The sequence below is a fragment of the Choloepus didactylus genome, chromosome 2, assembly GCF_015220235.1.
Source record: "Choloepus didactylus isolate mChoDid1 chromosome 2, mChoDid1.pri, whole genome shotgun sequence".
NCBI classification, from domain to species: Eukaryota; Metazoa; Chordata; class Mammalia; order Pilosa; family Megalonychidae; genus Choloepus; species Choloepus didactylus.
The window spans coordinates 90655502-90680976 of record NC_051308.1 but is presented as its reverse complement, the minus strand read 5'-3'; the positions used below and the strand labels follow the sequence as shown (position 1 = coordinate 90680976).

The window sequence follows — 25475 nt, the reverse complement described above, 5'->3', positions numbered from 1 at the left end:
CTATACCAAGCACACAGTAAGAGACTTACTTAGTAATTATGAACTCGATCCTTGGTTTAAAGCTTAAGGAATCTAAATTCAGCCCTACAGTGGTTAAAGCAACAATTCCTGACATTCCCAAAAATTCCACTGGAGAGGAAAAAACAAACAAATAAATAAAATTAAATGCATTCAAATTTGCACATTGTTACTTTATCTTGAGTGAAGTACTGGTGGGAAACTTAAGCCTAGTATTTCTTGGAAAGTTGCTTCAAGAGATTGGCTTTACCATTGGCAAACTTTTTTCTATAAAAGACCAGGTAGTAAATATTTAATCTTTGCAGACCATCAGTTCCTGTTCCAACTACTTAACTCAGTTGTGGTAGCCGCAGACAATCGTAAATGAATGAATGTCCAATAAAACTGTTTATGAATACCGAAATTTGAATTCCACATAATTTTCACATCACAAAATATTCTACTTTTGATTTTTTCAACAGCTTTAAAATATAAAAACCATTCTTGGCTCACAGGCTGTACAAAACACGTGGATTTGGCCTGTGGGCCATAATTTACTGATCTCTGCTGTAGACCATCATTGAAGACACGACTAATGGAAAAAGAAGTTTAACAGCCTCCACCCAGCATCTCAGAGACATCTCTGCTCTAAGCCCAGTGCTTCCACAGTGACTGCAGTTCCTGAAGCCTGCTTTTCTTTTGCCTTATATGGACTCCCCTAAAATTGTAACTCCTTGGGCTCTAAACAGATGTGTAAATGTAGCCTGTGGCAAGAAAACCAACCATGAAGAATGATTGAATATCACAAAAATCAACGGCTCTGGGCTGCAGTCTTCAAACACCATGTTATAGATGTCAGAAAAATAAGGGAAAATATATGAGGCAGAAGAGCTTTGGAGTAGGGCAGATCTGGCTGCCCTGGGAATGTGACCTCCCTTTGCTGCACTAGTGTTCCCGCATCTGTGAAATGGGATGAACCAATGCATCACATAGTTCTTATGAGGATTAAATTAGACCACAAGAAAAATGCTGGGCACATAGTAGGCAATTAATAAATGATAATCATTATTATGTTTTTGTTTTTACCTATTCACTTTACTGCTTAGTAAATTAATACTGCTTATTAAATTGAAGAGGATTTTTTTACTACTCTTTTGGTTTATCTAGGCACTTAAGCTCATTTTAGGCTTCTTTTTACCTACTTATTTGACTGAATCTAACATAATAACCAATGACATTAAATGCAGTAGTGCTGGGAACTGTGATCATAGGAAAACTGTCTCTCAAAATCTTATGTTCAATTCCCTGTAATTAGTATTACTGGATTTTAAAGCTTAACAAAGATTTTTTTCAGTAACAGTCACCACTTAGAGAAAATATCTGCTATGAAGAAACCACTAAATAAATTTATTTTAAAACTGATGTACTCATATAGTTTAATCCCAGTGCTGTAAGAATATAAGATGCAAGTATATATATTAGGTATGTATATTTGCATGTATTTTTTAAAAGACTGGGTGGGGATTTATACCAAAATGTGCAGATCACCGTAAGACAGGTTTATAGATGATTTTTATTTTCTTCTTTGGCTTTTCAGAGTTTTTCCAAAATTCTACAATGAACAGGTATAATTTTTATAATTAGGAAAAAAAGCCTTTAAAAATTACAAATGCTATTATACTAAATTTCATTTTAAATATTCTAGAAGAGGAAAAAATTCATGGAATATGTAATAAATGAAGTAATGCTTATCAGCATAAACCTAAGTAGTTAAAATAAGAGTTGTAAAAACTTTACAACTCAGTGGAAAGAAACCAGCACATAGGCGAGCAGCTCTCTAAATCTTTCTCAAAAGTGAACCAACAATTAGGTTCCAGAAGCATTTTCTCCTTTGCACAACAATCTCTATACAATTGACTAACTTCATTTTGCTCTTGCTGTTTTATGAAGTGAGTGGGAGATGAAAAAAATGAAAGAGTTGATACAAATGATGTCTAACACAATGGAGGTTTCATGAACTTAACATAATGGGGACAAAAATGAAAATTATTATATGTGCTCAAAGAGGCGGCTCTTAATCTCACTTAGAAGCTCCCTGGACTTAAGGCAATTGACAGTGTGTTCATTAGTGAAGAGAAAGAACAAAATTAGGTAATGTGACAGAAATGACACCGTAGGAGTTGTGATCTAGAATTTTACGATATGTTTTAGCCTTCTGGCAATGGCACTTCTCCTTATTACAGTGTCTGTTACCGACTTCTGCTGTCAGGAACGTCATACTGCCTAAGGTTGTTTTTAATTCCTGAAGCAGAGGAAAGGTAATGGAGGAATTAGTAATGGAAGAAGTGTAATGGAGCAAACTTCCATTTTGAGTAAGGGGACAGTACTGCCTTAAAGCTGCAAAGAACCACTGGCTGAAATCATTATATATAGTCTACAAGAGTTCTGATGTTCTGATTCTGGGCTGTATCTGAGCCTGAGCAGTTAATGCTAAATTCTTACTTTCTCTCGGTTATTCACACCCTGCAGTAAATCTTAGGAAAAATGCAACCAAGATGAAGTCTTTTCTTCTCCTCTGGTGGCAGCTACAATATCAGAAGTATAATTTCCAGGGGAAATAATCAATCTCTATAAGGCTGATTCCTAGAAACCTTGTATCAACTCAGGAGAGCTAATTGTTAAATTTTCAGTAATCTTGTGAGCTAGCTGTTAACCAAAGCCTTCCTTGAAACCCGCCATGGTGGGTGTATTTGCACCAAGAAAATCATCAAACACTGTAAATCAGGGCTCCCAACCCCCACTCCCACACCACTGCCTGACTCAATCTCTTCATTTTACAGGTAAGGGAACTGAGGACCATAGATGCTAAGTTACCTGTCTGAAATAATACAACTAGTTGGAGGTAGAGCTAAGGTTAGAATCAAGGTCCTGACACAGTTCCTTGCCTTCTCTGCATCTCCAAATCTATTGTCACAACAAATGGTTCAACTGTGTAAAGATGTTATACTCTACAGCTATGTGAATTAAACTCCTTCACAGAAATCAGCTGCAAATATTTTACAATACTATTTAGTTAGTGCAAAATAATTAGACCTCCTAATTCTTAAATACATTTTCAGTAAATGTCTGTTTTGAACTGAAGTGACCAGTCTTCTTGGTTGCATTCCTGAATGAACAGAGAATCCATACCACTCATCTAGATGGCAACCCTATTCTAACTTGAGAAGTCAAGAGTGGGAGCATCTAATGTGAAATGATGCTAAAAGACTCTAGGGACATCCTCTTATCTGCCCTTAGTTCATACCCATATACACCTGGCCTTGGAGAATGCCAAGCACTGGCTGGAATCACCTCTGTTTTTTAGGAGGAAAGGGGCTGGGGGTGGGGATGAATGTTTTTGGAGTTCCCTACCTTAAGCCCAGTGGTATACTGGTAAATATTTAAAACCAGCTCTCTAAAGGTGAAAAAGCCCTGATTGGAAATGTTTTCCAATTTCCATAGGATAAATACTCCCACAAGACCCAAGTTCAAGCTATCAACATGAATGTAGCATTGGGAAGAGATGTTCACAATCAGCTCTCACAACCTGGGGTAAGAGCTGTCTCCAGCACAGCCCTGCATGAGCCAGTCATTATGTCATACATTATCTCATCAAGGCTTGTAATATCCCTGTAAATTAAACATTATTATACCACTTTTATAGATGAAATTGAAGCTTTGGGAGGTTAAGTAATTTTCCAAGGTCACAGAACCAATAAGTTGTGGAGCTAGGATTTGAACTTGGAAGCTTTTCAAGAGCTAATGTCAGTTTATTCAACCAACATGTGTTCCATTACTATTAGGCAATGATAAGCACTGGGCATGGCTGGGGGAAGATAAAAAAAGAACAAATAAAAAGTTGAGTAAGAGACAGCCTCCATCTCAAAGAGCTTATGGGCAAGTAAAACAGGTGGAGAGATTAAATTTTTAAAGTCTTTCTTCAGACATTTAAGGCATCCCCAAAATCTTCACAGGGGAAGGGGAAAAATGAAGAAATTTGAAGGAAATGAGACTTCTGTAAATGCTTTCCATAATTTTACTGATTCAGGGTACTGAGCAACACCTAGGTGGCAATTTATTTGTAGAGGAAACAGGGCTTTTAGGTAACTGGCGATGAAAAGAGGAGTAATTAACCTCTGATATGTGAGGTCTTGCATGGATGGAGATTGCTTGCAGCGGGAGGTGAGGGCAGAAGCAGAATTTGACACCTTAACCATAGTTACTAAGGCTCTTGGGGACTGCTTACCTCAGGGCAGGCCTGCCATTAGCCTCAGGTAAGGGTTTCCTCTCAACAGTTCCTCGGTTCCATACCCATTGAATTAAAGGCCATTGAGCTGGAAGAGACCTCAGGAGCATCTTTCCCAACTTTCTCATCTTACAACTGGGGAGCTAAGGTCAGAGCAGGAATCAGCTCAGTGCCGATTCTTCCTCCAGGGAACTGCTGGTACTAAATATAACTCAAAGGGTGGCGCCTCAAGAAGAATCAGAGAATAATCACAGAAAGGAGGAGTGTAAAGGGGAAGGTACAAGAGTTGAAATGAAAAGGATGTTGAAAGAAACCTAGGAAGAGCTAGAGGTGGCTGAAAGATAATGTGACAAGACACAGAGAGGAGCCACAAAAATGGGAAGTTGTTTGGGAAGAAGCAATTTGATCAAGATCAGGAGAAAATAAAGGTTTATAAAGTTCACTTCAAGGACAGCATCTTTTGTATTTGTTACTGCCTTACCAATGTAGAAAGTCAGGTACACCAATGAAAAGCAGAGAATGACATTAGTCAGCGTGTTGCTAAAAAGGTCAGTCAATATAAACTGAATGACTCTTGCACACCAATATCCACATACTATGCTTCCACATATGTCCAAGCAGAGGCTTACGACTACATGTAACTCTAGAAAAAGAAAGTGAGAAACAAAAGGTTGAGCTATAACTTTTGTTACTTTCATTAATGGAATTTGTATCTATGCATTTTGGTTTGTTCTCGAGATTCTGAGTAGAGACCTTGTTCTTCAGCAGATGGGAGTTTCTCGTAAAAACAGGGCAAAGAGGCTCTCTAGGGGTACATTTCCCTTACATTGTGCTGCTGGAAGTTTGCTCATCCAAGGTGAGTAGCCTCAAATGCCCTTTGCAGCTGGGCAGAGGGCACAAATGTGAAAAGCCTGTGACAATCTGGAGAGTAAATGTCCAACCAAAAGACAACCAAATTAAAATGTTTACAAACTACGTCAGGACCAAGCAAACCATGCCCAGGGTCCCTCCCAACTTGCAGCCCTCCCAGTCCAGGGGGCATTTGGGAAATGGAGATGAAATTTTTGACAGTCACAATCACTGGGGGCACTAGTGGCATTTAATAGGCAGATAGCAGGCTGTGCCAAAAATAGTCCTAAATAATAAAGATTGTTCCACCCCAAATGCCTATAGCACTACCTTTGAGAAGCACTGCAAATCCCTCTTTATCCACCAATGCTACTTCTTCCTTTTAACACTTCCTCTTCCAGAAACTATGACAATAATAGATATATTAATATCTATATACTCTGGATAAAGAGTACACCTTTTCCTTAATGTAGGATTTCCTTAATGTGTGCTTTTTCCCCTTTCTTCTCTACTAGTACCACATCTGGTAACTGGCAAGGCAACATGCTCCATATCCCACTGCACTTTAGCCCTGTGAATCTGGCTATTGTCACTTCTAGGACCTGATTCTCCAGTACTTCTTGAACCATCTGCTTTCGCCATGATACCCAAATTCAAGACCAAGTCAATCCTTAACATTCACTAATTTAGATCTAGAATGAGCCAAGAAAAAGTCTGAGCTGGCTAGTACAATTGTGTGTGTGTCTGCATGTGCAAACAAGTACACACATGTTGGTAAAGAAGAAATAATTTTTTTAAGTTCTTTCTTCCTTAATGTCCAGGAAAATACATAGATGGTTATTGTTTTCCTTGGATGTGAAAGGGTAGAGTTACCTGATACATTATTTTAATTGATGCAAGAGTAAAGTATAGGGCAAGCAGTTAAGATACCTTGAATACATTTTAATTCCAATATGCATTGAAATGCACCATGTAAGAATAATTTCAGAAAATATATAGACAGAAAAAATGCTCCTACCCCTAAACATGGAAATGTGAATTGTGTTGCTCCGAAAAATTCCAAAAAATATGGATGTGATGCCACAAATGATCAATGATTCTCCTCTAATGATATCAATGTACATTTTGGAAATGCCTGGAAAATAAAAAGTAAAATAAAACAATGTGGTAAATGAAAATCTGCTCTTGCACAAGGAAACAGAAATAGAAGGGAAGGAAAATGCTAGAAAGAAAGAAAGCAACCATGATTACGATGGGTCTTTAAAACAACCACTATCACCATTTTTCCATTGTGCCTTCTTTGTCTCCAAAGGCTACAAACATGACAGTAGCACTCTAGAATTGCCCATGGCCTCATAAATGCTTGAGCTTTACAATGAGACAAAATATTAGTCAGAACACATTAAGTTTGAGGAAACATGGACCATTAGATTCCAACAGAACGCATATGAACAGATATTTCTCCAAAGATGACATTCAAATGGCCAAAAATATATAAGAAAAGATACTCAATATGATTAGCCCTTAAAAATGCAAATTAAAACTACAATGAGAGACCACCTCATACTCAGTAGGATGGCAATTAAAAAAAAACTGAAAAATAACAAGTGTTGTCAAGGATGTGGGGAAATATGAACCCTTGTACATTGTTGGTGGGAGTGGTGCAGTCAATGTGAAAAACAATTTGGCAGTTCCTCAGAATATTAAATATAGAATTACCATATGATCTGGTAATTCCCCTCCCAGGTATATTCACAAAAGAACTGCAAGTGGGAACTTGGGCAGATATTTGTACAGCAATATTCATCACGGAATTATTCACAGTGGTCAAAAGGAAGCCACCCAACAGTACATCAACAGGTGAATGGATAAACAAAATGTGGTATATACATATAATGGAATATTATTCAGCTGTAAAAAGAAATGAAGTGCTGATACATACTAAAATATGGATGAACCTTGAAGATATAATGCTGAGTGAAATAAGCCAGACATGAAAGGACAAACATATGGTTTCTCTAATATGAAATACTCAGAACAAACAAATTCACAGATACAGAAGCAGAATAATGGTTACAAGGGGTAGTAGGAGGGGAGACTGGGAAGTTATTACTAAATGAGTATGAGTTTTGGTTTAAGATGATGAAAATAGTCTGGAAAAAGAAAGTGGTGAAAGTTACACAGTATAGTCAATGTACTTAATGTCAAAGAATTGTCCAGTTAAAATAGTTAAAATGATTTTTGTTATGTATATTTTACCACAATCAAAAATAAATAATTAAAAAAATAAGTATGAAATATGACCCAGCAATTCTACTGCTAGAGGATTGAAGAGAATTGAAAAGATATCACCTCACAAAAATGTGTAGACAAATACTCATAGCAGCATTATTCATAATAGCCAAAAAGTGCAAATAATCTAAATGTACATCAACTGATGAATGAAAAAACAAAATGTGGCATATTCATACAATGGAATATACTTAAGTCATAAAGAAGAATGAGCTATTGATAGATGCTACATCCTGAAAGAAGCCAGGCACAAAAGGCCATACAATGCATGAGTCCATTGATATGAAATGCCCAGAATAGGCAAATCCATAGAGACATAAAGTAGATTAGTGGTTGCCAGGAGCTTGGGGGATGGAGGAAATGGGGAGGGGCAGCTAATGGGTATGTGATTTCTCTTGCAGGTAATAAAGTTTTTCTAAAATTAGATGGTAGTAATGATCGTATAACCGTGAATATACTAAAAACCAATGAATTATATACTTGAAAAGGGTGGCTTTTATGGTGTGTGGATTTTATCTCTATAAAGCTATTATTATTTTAAAATAAGCACAAAATGTTACTGACACATAAATTCATTAAGATTTAAGTTTAATGGGAAACATAATCAAATTAATTGCCTATCTTATGGATAAGGTGATAGAAACTGGAACTTGCTCACTCAGGACCTGTCCTCTAGTCTTCCTTGGTAATAAAACTCTGGTTTCACTCAGATGGCAATGTGCCTGACTAAAAGACTACTTTCCCCACCTCTTGGGCTTCTAAGAGTGGCCATGAAGATAAAAGTGGAAGTTGCTGAACAGGGCTCCTGGGACATTTCTTGGAGATAGAAGTTACTCCCTTGACCTTCTTCCTCTTCCTGCCTGAAATACGGATATAACTTCACAACTTAATCAGTTAACTTGTGGCCCTAAGGAGGGAAGTCACACAAAAACGACAGAGGAGCAGATAAAAACCCAACAATATATTTCTATCATTTTTGCTTTATTTATTTTTACAGTTATGGTGTTCTCCATTCCTTTGGTAGATTCCAACTTCCATCTGATAAAATTTTCTTTCTGGCTGAAGAACTTCCTTTAACATTTTCTGTAGTGCAAGTCTGCTGGTAATAAGATCTTTTAGCATTTGTATGTGTACGAAAGCCTTTTTTTCTACCCTGACTTTTGAAAAGTATTCTCACTGAAAATAGAGTTGTAAGCTGGCAGTATTTAAAGATGTTGTTCTACCATCTTTTGACTTGTATTTATTTCTGAATAGAAGTCTGTTATCATTTATTTTTGTTCCTCTACATTTAATGTGTCTTTTTCTCTAGCTGCCTTTAAAATGTTCTCTTTAGAGGAGCTAAGATGGCGGCATAGAGAGGAGTGGAAGACTGTTAGTCCCCTCCCCCAGAACAATTCATAAATGACCAAAAAACTGGTAAATAACCTGGAATAATTGCGGGGAGACAAACGTGACTGTCCACTCATCATCCACCAACCTGAATTGGGAGGAATGCCCGAGATCGCAGCATAAAATCTGTAAGTAAAAGTGCAGACCCACACTGAGAGCCGAGAGTGAGAGCCCCTCCCTCCCGGAAGCCTCGCGGTGCTAGAGAGCAGCACTCTCTCAGCCCAGCTCCAATTTGGGTTTTAATGATAATTGCTCAATACAGACAGTGAATCCTCAACAAGCAGACAGAGGCTTTTGGTGACAACAGACCTTGGGAGAGTCGGGGGACATATCTGTCTCAGGAAGGGGAGCCCAGAGGATCGGGTGCTATCTCTGGCTGATGGGTGAATCTGGGGGCTTTCTGTCCCTTTCTTTCTCTGTGGAGAAAACCTCAGCCATTTTCAGCCTGCAGCACTTTGCAGTAAAGACAGCCTCAGCCATTTTAAAATCAAAACACTTTGATCAGCAGAGTCAGAGAAACAAAGAACTTATTAATATGCAGATGACCTCTCTGGAGGGGGCATAGCTTCCCAAGAGGAAAGGGAGGGGCCCAGCTCTACTGCCCACCTTTCTGGAACCAGACCCCAAAGCCTGGGGGAGGAGAGCCACAGGCCACACCCTCTTACACAGGCAGTGACAGGCTGACAAGTGCACCTGCTGGGCAGAAAAGCACAGGTGTATCAACCTTCTAAGAAAAACCATCAGGGAAACCAGGTACTGAATATTACCTCCTTCTGTGACCTAAGCCTGTTCTCATCTGGGAAAACCCAATTTGGGGTGGCCTAGGAAGTCAGATGCCTAGACAACAGAAAACTACAACCTACACTAAGAAAAATGAAGCCATGGCCCAGTCAAAGGAACAAATATTCAATTCAACAGAGATACAGGAATTTAAACAACTAATGCTAAATCAATTCAAAAAGTTTAGAGAATATGTTGCAAAAGAGGTAGAGGCTATAAAGAAAACTCTGGGCATACATAAGGCAGAAATTGAAAGTTCAAAAAAACAACTAGTAGAATCTATGGAAATGAAAGGCACAACACAAGAGATGAAAGACACAATGGAAACATGCAACAGCAGATCTCAAGAGGCAGAAGAAAACACTCAAGAACTGGAGAACAAAACGCCTGAAAGCCTACACACAAAGGAGCAGATGGAGAAAAGAATGAAAAAATATGAGCAACGTCTCCGGGAACTTAAGGATGAAACAAAGTACAATAATATACGTATCATTGGTGTCCCAGAAGGAGAAGAGAAGGGAAAAGGGGCAGAGGCAATAATAGAGGAAATAATCAATGAAAATTTCCCATCTCTTATGAAAGACATAAAATTACAGATCCAAGAAGCACAGCGTACTCCAAACAATACATCTGAATAGGGCTACACCAAGACACTTAATAATCAGATTATCAAATGTCAAAGACAAAGAGAGAATCCTGAAAGCAGCAAGAGAAAAGCAATCCATCACATACAAAGGAAGCTTAAGACTATGTGCGGATCTCTCAACAGAAACCATGGAGGTAAGAAGGAAGTAGTGTGATATATTTAAGATATTGAGAGAGAAAAAACACCAACCAAGAATCCTATATCCAGCAAAGCTGTCCTTCAAATATGAGGGAGAGCTCAAAATATTTTCTGACAAACAGACAATGAGAGACTTTGTGAACAAGACACCCGCCCTACAAGAAATACTAAAGGGAGCACTACAGAGTGATAGGAGAAGACAGGAGTGTGTGGTTTGGAACACAATTTTGGGAGATGGTAGCACAGCAATGTAAGTACACTGAACAAAGATAACTATGAATACGGTTGAGAGAGGAAGGTTGGGAGCATGTGAGACACCAGAAGAAAGGAGGAGAGATAAAGAATGGGACAGTGTAACTTGGTGAAATCTAGAGTGTTCAACAATTTTGATAAAACTTACAAATATGTTCTTTTATGAGGGAGAACAAGCAAATGTCAACTTTGCAAGGTTTTAAAAACAGGGAGGCATCGGGGGAGGGATGCAATCAACGTAAACTAGAGACTGTAACTAACAGAATCATTGTATTATGCTTCCTTTAATGTAACAAAGGTACTATACCAAGGTAAATGCAGATAAGAGGGGGGGATAGGGGAGGCATGTTAGACACCTGACATTGGTGGTGTTGTCTGACTCTTCACTTTGATTTAAGGTTATTTTTCCTTTTGCTGCTTCCTAGCTGTCATTCTTTTCCTCTTTCTTTTGCCTCTCTACCTTCTTTGACTCTCCCTCCTGCCTTGTGGAAGAAATGCAGATGCTCTTATATAGATAGTGGTGAAGTGGTGAACACATAAATATGTGACCATACAGAGAAACATCGACTGTTTACTTAGGATGGAATGTATGGTGTGTGAACAAAACCATCTTAAAAAAAAAAAATGGGTTGATGACAAAACCTCAAGGGCAATATACTGAGTGAAATAAGCCAGACACATAAGGACAAATATTGCAGGGTCTCACTGATAAGAACTAATTATAATAGGTAAACTCATAGACATGAAATATAAGGTACCAAGATATAGGACAAGGCTTAAGAATGGGGAGCGGTTTCTTAGTATGAGCAGAATGTTCAACTAGGATGAACTTAAATGTTTGGAAATGAACAGAGGTGTCGGTAGCAAGATGTGAGAATAACTAACAGTGTCAAATGGCGTGTGATATGAGGTGGAAAGGGGAAGCTCAGAGTCATATATGTCACCAGAAGGAAAGCTGGAGGTCAAAAGATGGGAATGTATAAAACTGAATCCTGTGGTGGGCAATGTCCATGATTAACTGTACAAATATTAGAAAACTCTTCCACAAACCAGAACAAATGTATGACAATACAACTAGAAGTTAATAATAGAGGGGCATATAGGGAAGAAATACATACCTATTGCAAACTATCTACTACAGTTAGTAGTATTTCAACATTCTTTCATAAACAGTAACAAATGTACTTTACCAACACTACGAGTCAACAATTGAGGGGGGCTGATTAGGGATATGGGAGGATTCGAGTTTCCTTTTCTTTTCTTTTTTTTTTCTTTTTACATCTTTCACTTTATTTCTTGTCTGGAGTAATGAACATGTTCTAAAAATTGAACAGAAATTAATTGTGGTGATGGATGCACAGCTCTACAAGGTTACCAGGGGCAACCGATTGTACACTTTGGATCTTTGGATAATTGTATGGTATCTGAACAATCCCAATAAAAATTTTAAAAAAAATGTTCTCTTTATAACTGGTTTTAAGGAATTTGATTTTTATGTACCTTGGTGTGGTTTTCTTCATTTTTCTTGTGCTTGGGTTTGTCAAGTTTCTTGAATCTGTAGCTTTAGAGTTTTCAGCAACATTAGAAAATTTCGATCCATTCTTTCTTCAAATAATTTTTTGTTCCCCTCTCTTCTCTCCTTTAGGAGACTTTATTAAGCTACTTGTTGTCCCACAGCTCAATGAAGCTGTGTTAATTCTTTTTCAGTCTTTTTCTTTCTGTTTTATTTGGATGGTTTCTATTGCCATGTCTTCAGGTTCACTAACCCTTTCTTCAACAGTGTCTAATCTGCTGTTAATTCCTCCAAATGTATTTTTCATCTCAGACATTGTCGTTTTACTTCTAGATGTTTGATTTGGCATTCTTTTATATCTACCATGTCCAGTAGTGTGCTGATAAAACAACTCTCCAAAATTAAACAAAGGCCAAATTGTAGTATTTGGCAATTTCCATGAGTAAATACTCCCACCATAGCAAACTTCAAACTACAAATAATTCAACAACCAGTTTGAAAAATTCCTGAATATTTAACAATTGGCTCTATAAGCTGGTATGAGTCAGTTGTAGCCCCATACTCAATCTTTCCTCTAAGTTTTTTAACATACGGAATATAGTTATGAAAATTGTCACTAATTCTAATTCTATCATCTACATTATTGCTGAGTCTCTTTCTACTTATTATTCTCATACTTTCTATATTTTTCTGCTTCTTTTTATATCTGATAATTTTGGATGCCACACATTATATATTTTACCTTAATAGGTGCTGGATATTTTTGTATTCCTATAAGTATTCTTGAGGTTTGTTTTTGTTTTTGTTTTCTTTTAATGCAGTTAAGTTACTTGGAAACAATTTGAAACTTTTGAGGCTGGCTTTTTTTTTAAATTCAATTTTATTCAGATATATTCACATACCATACAATCATCCAAAGTGTACAATCAATTGTTCACAGTACCATCATACAGTTGATTCATCATCCCAATCTATTCTTTGAACATTTTCCTTTCACCAGAAAAAGCAAAAAGAAGAATAAAAAATAAAAAAAAGAACACCCAAATCATCCCCCCTACCATCCCATTCTTCACTTAGTTTTTTGTCCCCATTTTTCTACTCATCCATCCATACACTGGATAAAGGGAGTGTGATCCGCAAGGCTTTCACAATCACACTGTTACCCCTTGTAAGCTACATTGCTATACAATCGTCTTCAAGAGTCAAGGCTACTGGGTTGCAGTTTGATAGTTTCAGATATTTACTTCTAGCTATTCCAATGCATTAAAACCTAAAAAGGGTTATCTACATAGTGTGTAAGAGTGCCCACCAGAGTGACCTCTCTACTCCATTTGGAATCTCTCAGCTACTGAAACTTTATTTTGTTTCATTTCACATCCCCCTTTTGGTCAAAAAGATGTTCTCAATCCCACGATGTCAGGTCCAGATTCATCCCCAGGAGTCATATCCCATGTTGTTGAGGCTAGTTTTTAAGCTTTCTTAGGTAGGACTAGTGTAGCCTTTGGTCTAAAGCTAATTTTTCCTGCTACTGAGGCAGTAATCTCCTGAGTACTCTACCTGATGTCCCATGAATTATGAGTTTTCCCACTCAGGCTGAAGGGAATATGAAGGAGATTGTCCCCTCTGCTCCTTCAAGTGTTTTCTCTCCTTGGTCTTGGGCAGTTTCTTTACATGCAACCGAAGATTCAAAGGGTAGTCTCTGCTGATCTCTGTAACTCCTTCTTTCAGTACAGCTTTCATCTCTGCAATAATTTGCTCTTGAACTCTAGCTCCCTTGGCCTTCCTTGACTGCAAACTCTATCTCCTCCACTCAAGGAAACCACCTTTGTTCCCCATCCCAGTGCTGAGGCCAGAAAACTCTCTCTCTAGATAGTAAGGTGGGACAATGGTAATCAAAGCTCACCTCTTTATTTCCCCTCTCAGGGATCACTGTGCTGCCTGATTTTAATGTCTGAGAACTGTTTTTTCATATATTTTATTTTATTTTAGTTATTTCAGGTATAGAGATAAACCCTGGCCCTGTTACTCCATCTTAGCCACAGGAGTACTTCATGTGTCTGATGACTTTATGGAGCTTTATACCGGCCATGGATAGCCTACTTCTTGACTTTGAATTATGAGCATAAACCCCAAATCTGAGACCATCAGACCCCTGTGGTACATTATGCAGCCTGATGCAATTTCTAATTGACACAGAAAGGATTGCACAACTCTATATTATAAAAAACAGCTATTTCATATAAGACATTGCATATAAATCCAAACTGATCACATTAAGTGGCACTGTACTTTTTTTTTTTTTTATGGTCATAAAACTTTTATGTAGAATTTGCCAGCTGGACTCAGTTCAGATGATCCCAATTTTGTTGGCAACATCCAAAGCATCATAGTCAGGAGCCAGTCAAATATATGCCTTCTTCTCTCCATCAGTCCTGATCAGGGTGTTGACCTTTGCCACATCAATGTCATAGAGCTTCTTCACAGCCTGTTTGATCTGGTGCTTGTTGGCCTTGACATCCACAATGAACACCAGTGTGTTGTCTTCAGTCTTCTTCATGGCTGACTCAGTGGTCAGGGCGATCTTGATGATGGCATAGTGGTCAAGCTTGTTTCTCCTGGGGGCGCTCTTCCGAGGATATTTGGACTGTCTTCTGAGATGCAGCATCTTGGGCTGCCAGAATGTAGGTGAAGTGCAGATCTTCTTTTTCTTGTGGCTGTGGACGCCTTTCAGTACTGCCTTCTTGGCTTTCAAAGCCTTTGCTTTGGCTTTGGTTTTGGGAGGGGCACGGGCTTCCTTCTTTGCTTTCTGCACCATCTTTGTGAAAAGGGTTTCCACTGTACTTTTCTTTAATCTAAAGAGAACTTGGACCTAATGAAGATTTTGCTTTTTTTTTTCTTTGGGGTTTTTGAAACACATAAAAATTTAATAAATATAGCTAATTTATTTCCTAAGGATATTCTACATGGCTTAAAAGAAAGGAAATCTCTGCTTCTCAGCATTTGATCTTAACATATAAAACACCAGAATATTGAAGTTCTATCTATCAATGCAAAAGTCTCCTGAATGATAGGGTGAATACCTGGATTATAAAGAATTTCTGATTACTCATGGTCTGATTGTGGGTCAATATTTAGGCTGTTTGCATGTGTTCTTCATGCTGCATTATGATAGCAAACAAAGGAAGCAAAGATAATAAAAGGCAAGATAACGTAATCAACCCGTTTTGCTACTTGTTACCAACTTTGGCTATGACAGAAGGCATGATAATATTGGTTAAACAAGCTTGGAATTAAAAGCACAGCTGAATCAGAAAGCCTTTAATTCTTCCTTCATATTCAGTGAGTTAACCGGGTATAACTGTAACGTTTGGTGCATGAAGTGTTAAATTTGATTTATAGTTATGTTTAACAATGAAACACCACAAGAAAAACTTTTGCCCCTTCTTTATTGGCTAAAGAGGGAAGTAACATATTAATTCATTGCAAAACTTGGAAAGTGAAAGAATAAAACAAAAAATCTATAATTCAATGATCCAGATTTAACCATTTTAATTTGAAGTCTTTTTCTAAGCAGATAATTCTTTTAACTCAATTGAAATCATACTAAAACTTTGTGTTATATTCCTTTGTAAGCTCCAATTCTGGATTTGCTTAAAAATAAAAATTGTTTGAACCCTATGTGCTCTTTAAAGCAGCTAATGGATAGATAAATTCCTTTGCATTTGCAGGTGAACTTCTACTAGTTTTTTCAGTAGGTCAGTCCACTGCAGATTAAGGCTATACAGGTTTTGCAGTATACATGGGTACCACATCTAAAGAAGCACTGTTGAAACAGTAGAAATTATAATTTTGGATATTATTGTGATAATTTCAGGCATATGGCAAAAATATTTGCTCTTCTAAAAATTATTATGACAATTAGAACTAAATTGCTTGAGAGAAAGAACATTTATATAATTCACACAAAGGAACTATAAAGTGGCCTTTCAGTACCATATATAAGTGAGAATGATTTTTTTTCCCATAAAAATAAGTAAAATTTGTCTTATTACAAAGAAATGCCATTAGATCCAGAATTACAAATCCACATCCCACCTGAGGATTACTGACATTAAAAAAACATATCAACTAAGGGCCAAATACCTTCATTTGTTTTCTTTTAAAGCAAAAGTAGACTTTCTATTCCACTCCTTATTTTAAAAAAATATGAGTATGGGAACTACAACAAATAATTAGAGTCTATGCTTTATTATAGACACTTAACAGTCAAGAAATTGCAGAATAGGAGGATAAAGAGAATGAGGTAGATGACACAAAAGGCAAACAATGGCTGAAAGAGAAAGACAGGTAAATAAAAAGACAGGAAAAATGTTTGAACTTAGAGAAAAAAAAAAGAGAGAGCAGAATCAGACTCTTTGAGAAATATGTCTATTTCCTGACAATATTAGGTATCACCATAAAAGGTGTCTTAACATATCCTATGTTTCCCCAATATTAAATAAAAAATTACATACATATATATTTGTGGATGTAAATGGGAAAATTACTTACAGGAAAGGTTGGAGGTTTCTCACTCCTATCATAAGGCAATATATTTCCACTAAATATAACCAATGCCTTAAATTTAGTTAGGAAAATATTTCTGAGTCAGAAACAGAAACCTCAGCAAAAACCATTTCATGTTTTTACCGTTACATTAATGAAACATGACAATAGGGGGATATTTCAGAGTGAAATTATCTTTTACCAAATAAGATAGGAAGTAGTTCAGGATCCCCAAGTCCTCTTGGGATTAAGCTCTTATTGAATAACATATTTGAATGCAAAATCTATACCCTTACTGCTTTTCTCCTCACCATCCATCTGCTCAAAGGACTCAGTACTTGGAAAAGTCTCTTTAGGGGTCCTTTTTTTTCCATATTAGGAAGCAAACTCATCAACTTAGAGCAGAGTCTCTGCCTTGTGGCTTAGAATTCAATGGAATGGAATAAGAAAAATGTCAATTTTATCATATTCTAAGAAGGTTACATTTTCTTCTTGAAAAATCCTTTGAGATTATAATTGATTCTATTTATCACAGACCCTCAGTTACCTTATTTGCATTGCCAACTTCAAATCAATCAGTGCTTCAAGGAAAAACATGGCATTAATACTTGCTCTTCTTGCATAATTTGTGCAAGAAAATATAATCTTCAAGGTGAGAGACATAAATGACATACCAATATTTCCCAGTGAATTCACAGAACGAATAGGATCTGTAATGCCAAGAGTAATACTAAAAAGTAGGCAAGATTGCAAATCCCACAATTCTTTATTGAATTTCAGAACCACATATCCAATTACGATGAGTGCTGTACAAAAGCTAATTATTCCAGTCAATAAGACCTGTGAAATCAATTCATAACACAGTATTAGATTTAACATCTAAAGATGGCATTACTGCATTTACTTATGTCCTAAGAATCACATCCTGGCTATATAGTTTGTAAAATTACTCTGGAGGATTACTTTAAAAGGTATTTATTCTGGTTTAACTTCCTGCCAAAAAGAAGGCATCCCTTCCAGTTGTATTTACAGGAAAATTTAAAACACAAAATAGAAAAGAAAAAGGCTAAAATCAACTAAATATCCAACTCCAGATTTTAGAAAAATTACAACAGGATAAAATCAAAGGAAATAACATGCTCTTTGAAAGGACCAATAAAATAGTTTGGCAAACAGGATTAAGAAAAAAAGAGGACAGAAATAAAACAATCACAGCAGTGAAAACAGGGGCAAATCTACAGATACAGTTGAGATGAAGTCAGATGTCAGATTAGCCTCCAGGTGCTTGTGACCACAGATCTTCAGTTTGCTCATCGGTAAACTAGAGATGATATTTACTCAGTGCCTATTCACAGTGGTCTCTAAGCAAATGGTAACCCCTCACTCTCTCAGTGGCTCTGCAGAATGAGGAGAGTAAAACAACTAAAAATGGAAGATTTGTGTTCTTACCTGCCAAAACACATTCTTCAGTAGATAAAAATCCACGTCCAAAGCAGCCATAAATATAATTAAAGGTAGAAAATAACAATAAAGTGAAAAGCTTGAGGTTCTTAGAAGAGGGTAGACAATTTTGTGAATCTAAAGTAGCAAAAGCAAATAAGAAAGTTAGTCCACTGCTATTTTGAAGTAGTAGAAATTAGATTGATGCTATTTTGATCAATATAAATTTTAGAATATTCCAAGTAGTAACTAATGAAAGATGATCTACAAGGCAGTCCTGGTGGTCTTGTGGTATATTTATTAATCTTCCCATCCAGACAGGTTATATGTACGGTCCTCTATTCACTCCATATAATTGTGTGCTTTGAGGATACATGAACATTGTTTGTGGTAAATAGCCATTGCTTTCCAAAGTGGTGACTCAACCATTGGTGATCCCTGAAATGATTTTAAGTAGATGATTTAGGCTTGGCAAGTATTTTTTATTTGACTGTTAGGTATTTATTGTACTGTGCATTGGGGATGGGAGTAGCCTGAACATATTGTGATTTCACAGCCATTTTGCTTAGGATTTTAAGGACTTTAAGTGAGTCAAGTAGAGAAAAATAATGTATGATAATAGTTTATATTGTACATATGGTACGTAAATCATGAAGGTTGTACACAGATGAATGGAAAACACAGCAACAAAAATTTGAACTCTATAAATATTCCCTCCTAAAAAGTTTATTTTGGCCCAACCAATAGTTTAATTTTCATTACTCAACCTCTCTGTGCCTCAGTTTCCTCATCTGTAAAATGGGAACAGAGTAGCTATTCCATTGGGTTGTTGTGAGGATAAATGAATTAACTCAAGAGTTAATAATGAGATAATAAATTAATGAATATAAAACCCTTAAAAGGGAGCACATAGTAAATGCTCAAAAATGTTTTGCAGTAGTAGTATTTCAGAAGAACAGCAAAAGGCTTTTATGATCCTATATATGTAAAAGCATAATCTCAATTTTTTAAAACTAAAAGAATTGAGTGGAAACAAATTGTTACTGATCACATTGCCATGCATTTGCAAACCAGGAATTAATAATAAGTAAATAAATTAATGAAAATTTTCTTGTATCTGTATTATACATTATGTGATCCATGTTTTACATTTAATCTGGCAGTTGGAAAAGAAGAACCATGCCTTGTCATGAAAATATACTTTCAGAACTAGGGTTTCTACATGTGACTATGAGAACTAGAGAGAAGAAGCCAGTATACGCAGCAGGGGATTATAACAGCAAGACTCCAAAGACGGATAGTGAAGAACCCAAAAATGAAGTCAAAATTTCCTCATTTCCAAATTAGTGCTTTATCTTAAGCTTCTCTCTGATATATATGTCTCCTTTACCAGGCAGTTCCTCATTTTCAAAATTTTTAATACTAGATTAAAATTTTCAAGTAACTGCTCACATTAAAAAGTCTATACATTCAGGGATGAGGGTGAGAGTAGACCTTAGTATGGTCTTTGTACTGTATTTTATTCTCTCACTTATTGCACATACAGTACCTCAATAAAATTGTAGGCCAGTTGTCCCAGCACAAATCCCAACAGAGAAAGAATTGTCAGGACAAGGACTTCAGAATTCTTTATCCATGCCTTCAAAAACCCTAAAGAAATCCACGTGTTATTTAGACATAATGTATAGTTTCAAAACATTTTAATTAACATTCCCTCCCCCTAGTTATTTGATTTCAAACTTCTTTTGAGTGTCATATCATTATGAATGATGAATGAATAATTTATAGCTACTACTACTATTATCTCAGTATAAAATGATATCTTTTAGTATAATGTTATCTCTTACTATAAAACTATTTTTTAAGACACACATAATGAAATATCACTCACAGGTCAATTTGGAAAATATTGAAGTTCCCACAGCCTCCCATTTGCCCACCCAAATGGCACATTAGGATCACCATCTAGGGATCTTACCTATGGATCTGATGGTGAAAAATTATGAAAAGTCAAACTTCATATCTACATAGTGCATCTTCTATAAATAATTACTCTTCCTAAGGTACAACATATGTTCTATGGTTTTCCCTAAAGCCAGAAATATTTTTAACTGAGCTCCAACCATAACAAGAAAACTGCCTGCACCAGACAAGTAGCAAAAGACACTTGTTATGCTCGAGATGCATTTTTTCTGTCTTTGAAACTCTCTAATCTATCCAAGACTATTATTCCCTCCAGAGGCAATATATAAATTATAATCCAAGTAATTTATGCCCAGGACAAGATTTACTGATAGCCCAGCTTCTGCATTTACTGTCTTCCAGATATATATCAAGTCAAATCAGTAAATATTTGTTGAATATTTCTTATGTGTAAGGCCAGATGAAGACATGTTTCTCAGACCATTTCTGCAATATCCTTTACTGCTGGAGCACTTGTCTCTTTGAACCATAAATGATCTAGAGCTGTTGAAGTTCATGGTTGCCAGCACTTTGTGGTACCAACAGGGACCAAGGTCATTAGTAGGTATTTTAAAAACCACCCACACCTAGGTGAAAGCAATTTTACTCCCTGTTATTGTGACTAAAATTAAAGTTCTTTATGTGTGTCTGCTTCATTGTTTGTTTGTTTATACTCTTCTAGCTCCAGAAAGAATTTTAAGGCAGCTGACATTTTCCCCAAATACATTTTTTACAGGGTTCTATAATAACTAGCATTGAATTACAGAATAAAGCATTTGAATTTCTGAATATTCTAATTTTATCTACATAAATATCATTCAAAATACCTGTTGAATTCTTAATCATTGTTTAAGAGGCTCCTATTTAGGAAGCCTTTCCTAATCCCCCCTCTCTGTGGGTGCTAGTGCATCTTCCTGGAAGAAAAATCAGGTCAAAAACCATAATAGAATGGACAAAATTGATATAGTCAACTATACAAATTGTGAATCATATGCCTAGGTTCTACTTGTCTACTTGCCCACTTGCCCTCCCCTATATTTTGGTCAGGCTAGACCTGGCCAGGCAGGCAGTTTAAGGCTCTCCCTCCTCCTTGTTACCAGAGAATCTTGACCATACCTTTATACTTATGCTTACCGCATTGCATTGTAATTACCTGTTTGCTGTCTCCCCCATAAGAAGGTCCCTTGAGGTAAATGAGCGTCTAATTCTCCTAATATCATCAAGGCCTATCACACTGCTGTGCTGAGCAAATGTTATCAAATGAAGGAACATGGTATAGATGCTACTTTTAATCCAATAAAGCTCAACTGACAGCGTTCACTCCCATATAATCATCTCATTGGAATCCTTCTTTTAATGTGGTTGTAATCGCTTTCTGCACTAAGGAAAGCTTCAGAGGGCAGAGCAGAGATGAGATTTTAAAACAACCACCTACCTCCCAAAACAACAGTAGAACACACAAGCACTGTGAAATGTGTCTGTATAACAGGGTAGTCAGCTGACCTCCCGCAGAGTAAATCAGGTCTGGTCCCTTCTCTTTGTATCCAGAAGGAAGAGTTCATTTCTGCCTCAGCTTTTCCAGTCCTAACTTGAATTCATATGCGAGTTATTCACTGACACTTTCAGCACTACAGACTAACCTGTTTTAATGTGCAAAAAGAAAAAATGAGACCCTCCAGGACCCAATTCATTCACACTCTATCTAAAATTGTATCATACTCAGATCTGAGCACATTTCTTCTTGCCACAGGGCACATTTTAATACCTCCAATTCTACCTCTTGCTCCAAGAGCACTTCATAGGAACACTAGCAGCAGTGTATTTCTTCCTCATGCTACTGCATGTGTTTGTGGTGGGTGGGGTAGGAGGATATAAGGATTGTTGCATTTAACATTGTAATAATATGGTAATGTGTTTGTCTTCCCCACTGATTATGAATTTCTCAAAGGCCAGGGCTGAATATTAATTTGCTTTAAGGATCTGCACGCAATATGAACACTTATAAATACTTGATGAACACTTCAAGGAAGAAGGAGCAAAGATAAATGCTTTATTCCTAGTGCTCCATGGTTACAAAACATTGTGGAATTCCCTTTTACTATTCCAACCCCATTACCTCTCTTTTTCCTCTCTCAGCCCCTTACAAAATCCAAAATGGGAAATAAATAAAGTCAATGTTGAGTCTTACAAATTAAGGTTGGGGGTCAGGTGGGGGCATGTAACCTAAAAACAAAAGAAAGGACTAAAGTTGAGGTTTGATCATATGGTGTCTTTTACTGAACTAGAAAAAGTCCCCCTTCCTCAGAGCAATGCAGCCTAACAACAGGGCTTGGCAAGTGATTAGCAGGCTGGATATCATCCCCAACCTCAGCTGGTGCCCTGTGTAGGACAAAACTTGCACAAGTCTATGTGGTGGCCTGAAAAGGACTTGTTCTGTTTTATTTCTCCTTGTATTTAGCCTTAACATAAAAACTCCTAGAGGTTCCTAGGGTATCTCCAACAATATTTAGAGCTCATCTTTGGTCCCTTATGTTGCACTTGTTTCATCTACAGCTCATGATTCAGATGTGCAGCAGGGAGTGGGCCAGAAATCAGATTCAAAGTGCTACATCTTAAAATCACTTCAACCATCCCCCAAGCAGCCACTTGGGTCCCTGGCATCTTCAAACCCTGGTATCCCTACTTGTCAACACAGCATCACCCTCAAATCAAGCTCCTCTCCAAACTACCAAGACCAGTGATATCTTCTTCCAAGGCTAAGCTGGTTCAGAGTTGAAATCAAGATGAAGGCTCTCTAAAATCACAAAGAACCAATGCCAGCTCGGCGTCCATTTGCCAGGGAGAGTACTGTCAACTGACCATCACGCTTAAAGCCATGCTCAACCCTACTTCCCATTGGTTTCCTGCCTACTTGCTTTCATTCTGATTGGCTACATACATTATCCCCACCCCCCCCATCCAGAAGAAGTAATCCAGTTCCAAGGAACCTTTGTGTTTCTTGAAGTTTACACCCACAACTGCTTTAACGGTCTTTTATTGCCTGATATGAACTGAAATAGTCAAAGATATTGACCATATAGTCAGAACTACCTTATATAAGTTTTTTGTACACTCTTACTTTTTTTCTCCAACCCTATCCAGTTGGGCAAAGAGCCTAATCTTCAACACTGCCTTGTCTCCTGACTCTTTTAATTTATCCTTCTCCATTTTCTCTTTTTCTATGTCTTCTTCCTTTTCAATCTTTCTCACTTCCACTTCCCTCCCTAACTCTGATTTGTCATTGGCTTTTGATCCTTTATTTGAAGAAACAATACCACCCATTCCTCACAGGATGACAAATGCATCTTACATTCTGTGATGCCTAACATATACATTTTGTCTCAAATTATCACTAAAAATACAGTATAAATATTAAACAAATGAACATAATTCATAAATTTGTAGTTTGCTTTCAATGAAGAGTCATTCTGTGACAATGAGACTCTGTCTCATTCCTATGCCATCACTAATCAAGGTTGCTGCATATCTTCTTCCCCAGGGCACCAAGGATAATACCACAGCAGCAAAACTACTAAATCTACTATCAATAAACTTCATCACTAAGTATCAAGGAATCTTTGACAAGTGAAAGTCCCAATTCCCACATGACTGGAGTTTCGGTTGACAGCTCCATGTCTGCCCTTGACTGCAACACTCACCATCAGCACCCAAACACAATCCCCTAAAATATTTGCTTTACACCTATAGGACTTGGTTTTTTGAATAGCTTGGTGTGTTTTTTGTTTGCTTTTTTTTTTTTTTTTTTTTAAAGCCACTGGGCCCATCCCTACCATAAATGCTAGGGATGATATTTAAAAAAAAAAAACAAAACACGAAAGTTGTGTTAGAACTTATCCATAGGCTCTCTCCTTACTCTTTTCCATCCCACCCTTATTTAACTCTCCCAGTTACTATACATTACCCTTTCTCCCATTTTCATCTTCACCTTATCCATCCTGGTTGTCATCTTGATTTTTCTCAACATTAAGTTTGGTTGTGTTCTCAAGAGTTCTGCCTCAAATCATTTTGACCGTTACGCTTCCTATGTCTGTCTAGTTCCTATTCTACTGCTGTCTCCTCAGGCTCATCTGATTTACCTAGGCCCTACAGGGGTGATTCAAGCAGTGTTAAATCTCAAAATTCAGATCCTCCATAGCCTTTAGTAAAATCCTCATACTTTAGGAAAACTTGGAAAAAATTCACTAAGAGTCAGCTGTAGATTACATATATAGTTCTGTGAGCTAGAGCTAGAGAAAAACAAAATAAAGAGACGATCAAATTCCTCTACCTTACAACCTTTGCCATAGAGCTAAAAAAAAAAAAAAAAAGAAGCAATAATTTTATATTTCACCATTTTGGATAAAGTCAGATGAAGTAGACTTTGGCAGCTTTGGGGAGTTGAGGGACAGGGTGCTGCCTGGTATATATCCTTCCAACCCGGTCTTCTGAAAACAGATTCTACTGACTGAGATAGACACATAACTATAGTCATAGTTCTCCACTCCCCTAACACTGTGATTATTATTTAGGGGTGGGCATCTGACTCAGACAGGACCAAAAGAATGATTTCTCAGGTTGATACATGCCATTATTGAGAAAGAGCTGTTCTCTTTCCAGTTGGCTGATACACTATGATGACTGCCTAAAGCAGCTAGAGGCCATCTTCTCAGGAGCATGGAGAAAACCCACCTACAGTCTGAAAGATTGTATATAGCACCACCTTAGATATTTCCGAGGTCTTAAACAACCTTACAATCCCATCCTGGATTTGATCTTTTCCCAGAAGCCAGTCCCTAGTTCGAAAATATTTTACTGTCAAGAGAGGTTAGGAATGAGAAACAATTTTCTTTTCAAATCCATCAAATGCTGGCTCCTTTATATTTATTTTAAACTGTGTTTGAAAACTGAACTGTTCTTTTGCAGCACCTCTCTCTCCTCTCACATTTTACTAGAAAGAGCCAGGTGGCACTTGAGCACTCTGCCTAGAAATATCCTGAGCAGGATCACAGAGTTAATTACCTACACAGGCAACATAATAATTACATAATGTTACCTTACATTGCATAACATTACCACCACCACATAACAAGAATCTTTTTTCTGTAGTTTTCAATAACGTATTCCTGTCTTTTCTGCAATCTCCCACTAAAAGCCTCATAGAGGCTCTTAGGGCTTCTGCTAATACTCTATTTGAGGCCCTGTGGCTTTCACTAACATTCTCCTCTAGGCCCTTTTGGCAGTGTCTGCTTACTACCCAGTCCTAAAGGCAATGCCACATATTTCTCGCTTCCAGGTTCCAAAATGTGTACCTTATCTATTGTTGTAAAACAAATAAACACAAAACTGAG

The 25475-nt window shown here is 37.1% G+C and overlaps 2 protein-coding genes across 2 annotated transcripts in view; both read right to left on the bottom strand.

The window, feature by feature from the left end:
* Positions 1 to 21680, bottom strand: part of SLC9C2 (solute carrier family 9 member C2 (putative)) — a gene marked incomplete at its 3' end in the record, with an annotated part of 93314 nt that extends 71634 nt beyond the window's left edge. Inside the window, exons 1-7 of the mRNA XM_037825330.1 lie at positions 21524 to 21680; positions 19676 to 19776; positions 18136 to 18264; positions 17361 to 17526; positions 6150 to 6266; positions 4764 to 4925; positions 30 to 129 (exon numbers count right to left, since the gene is read on the bottom strand). Coding sequence (XP_037681258.1) covers positions 30 to 129; positions 4764 to 4925; positions 6150 to 6266; positions 17361 to 17526; positions 18136 to 18264; positions 19676 to 19776; positions 21524 to 21650 — 902 coding nt within the window. The remainder of the gene's footprint in view (positions 1 to 29; positions 130 to 4763; positions 4926 to 6149; positions 6267 to 17360; positions 17527 to 18135; positions 18265 to 19675; positions 19777 to 21523) is intronic.
* On the bottom strand, positions 14492 to 14956 carry LOC119526340 (60S ribosomal protein L23a-like). Its single transcript, XM_037825329.1, has one exon. It carries the CDS (start codon positions 14954 to 14956, stop codon positions 14543 to 14545), a length of 414 nt encoding a protein of 137 aa, XP_037681257.1. The 3' UTR covers positions 14492 to 14542.
* Positions 21681 to 25475: the final 3795 nt, after the last annotated feature.

Coding starts and splice junctions, on each gene's coding strand:
- LOC119526340 (XM_037825329.1), bottom strand. CDS start 14,956: ATGGTGCAGAAAGCAAAGAAGGAAGCCCGTGCCCCTCCCAAAACCAAA.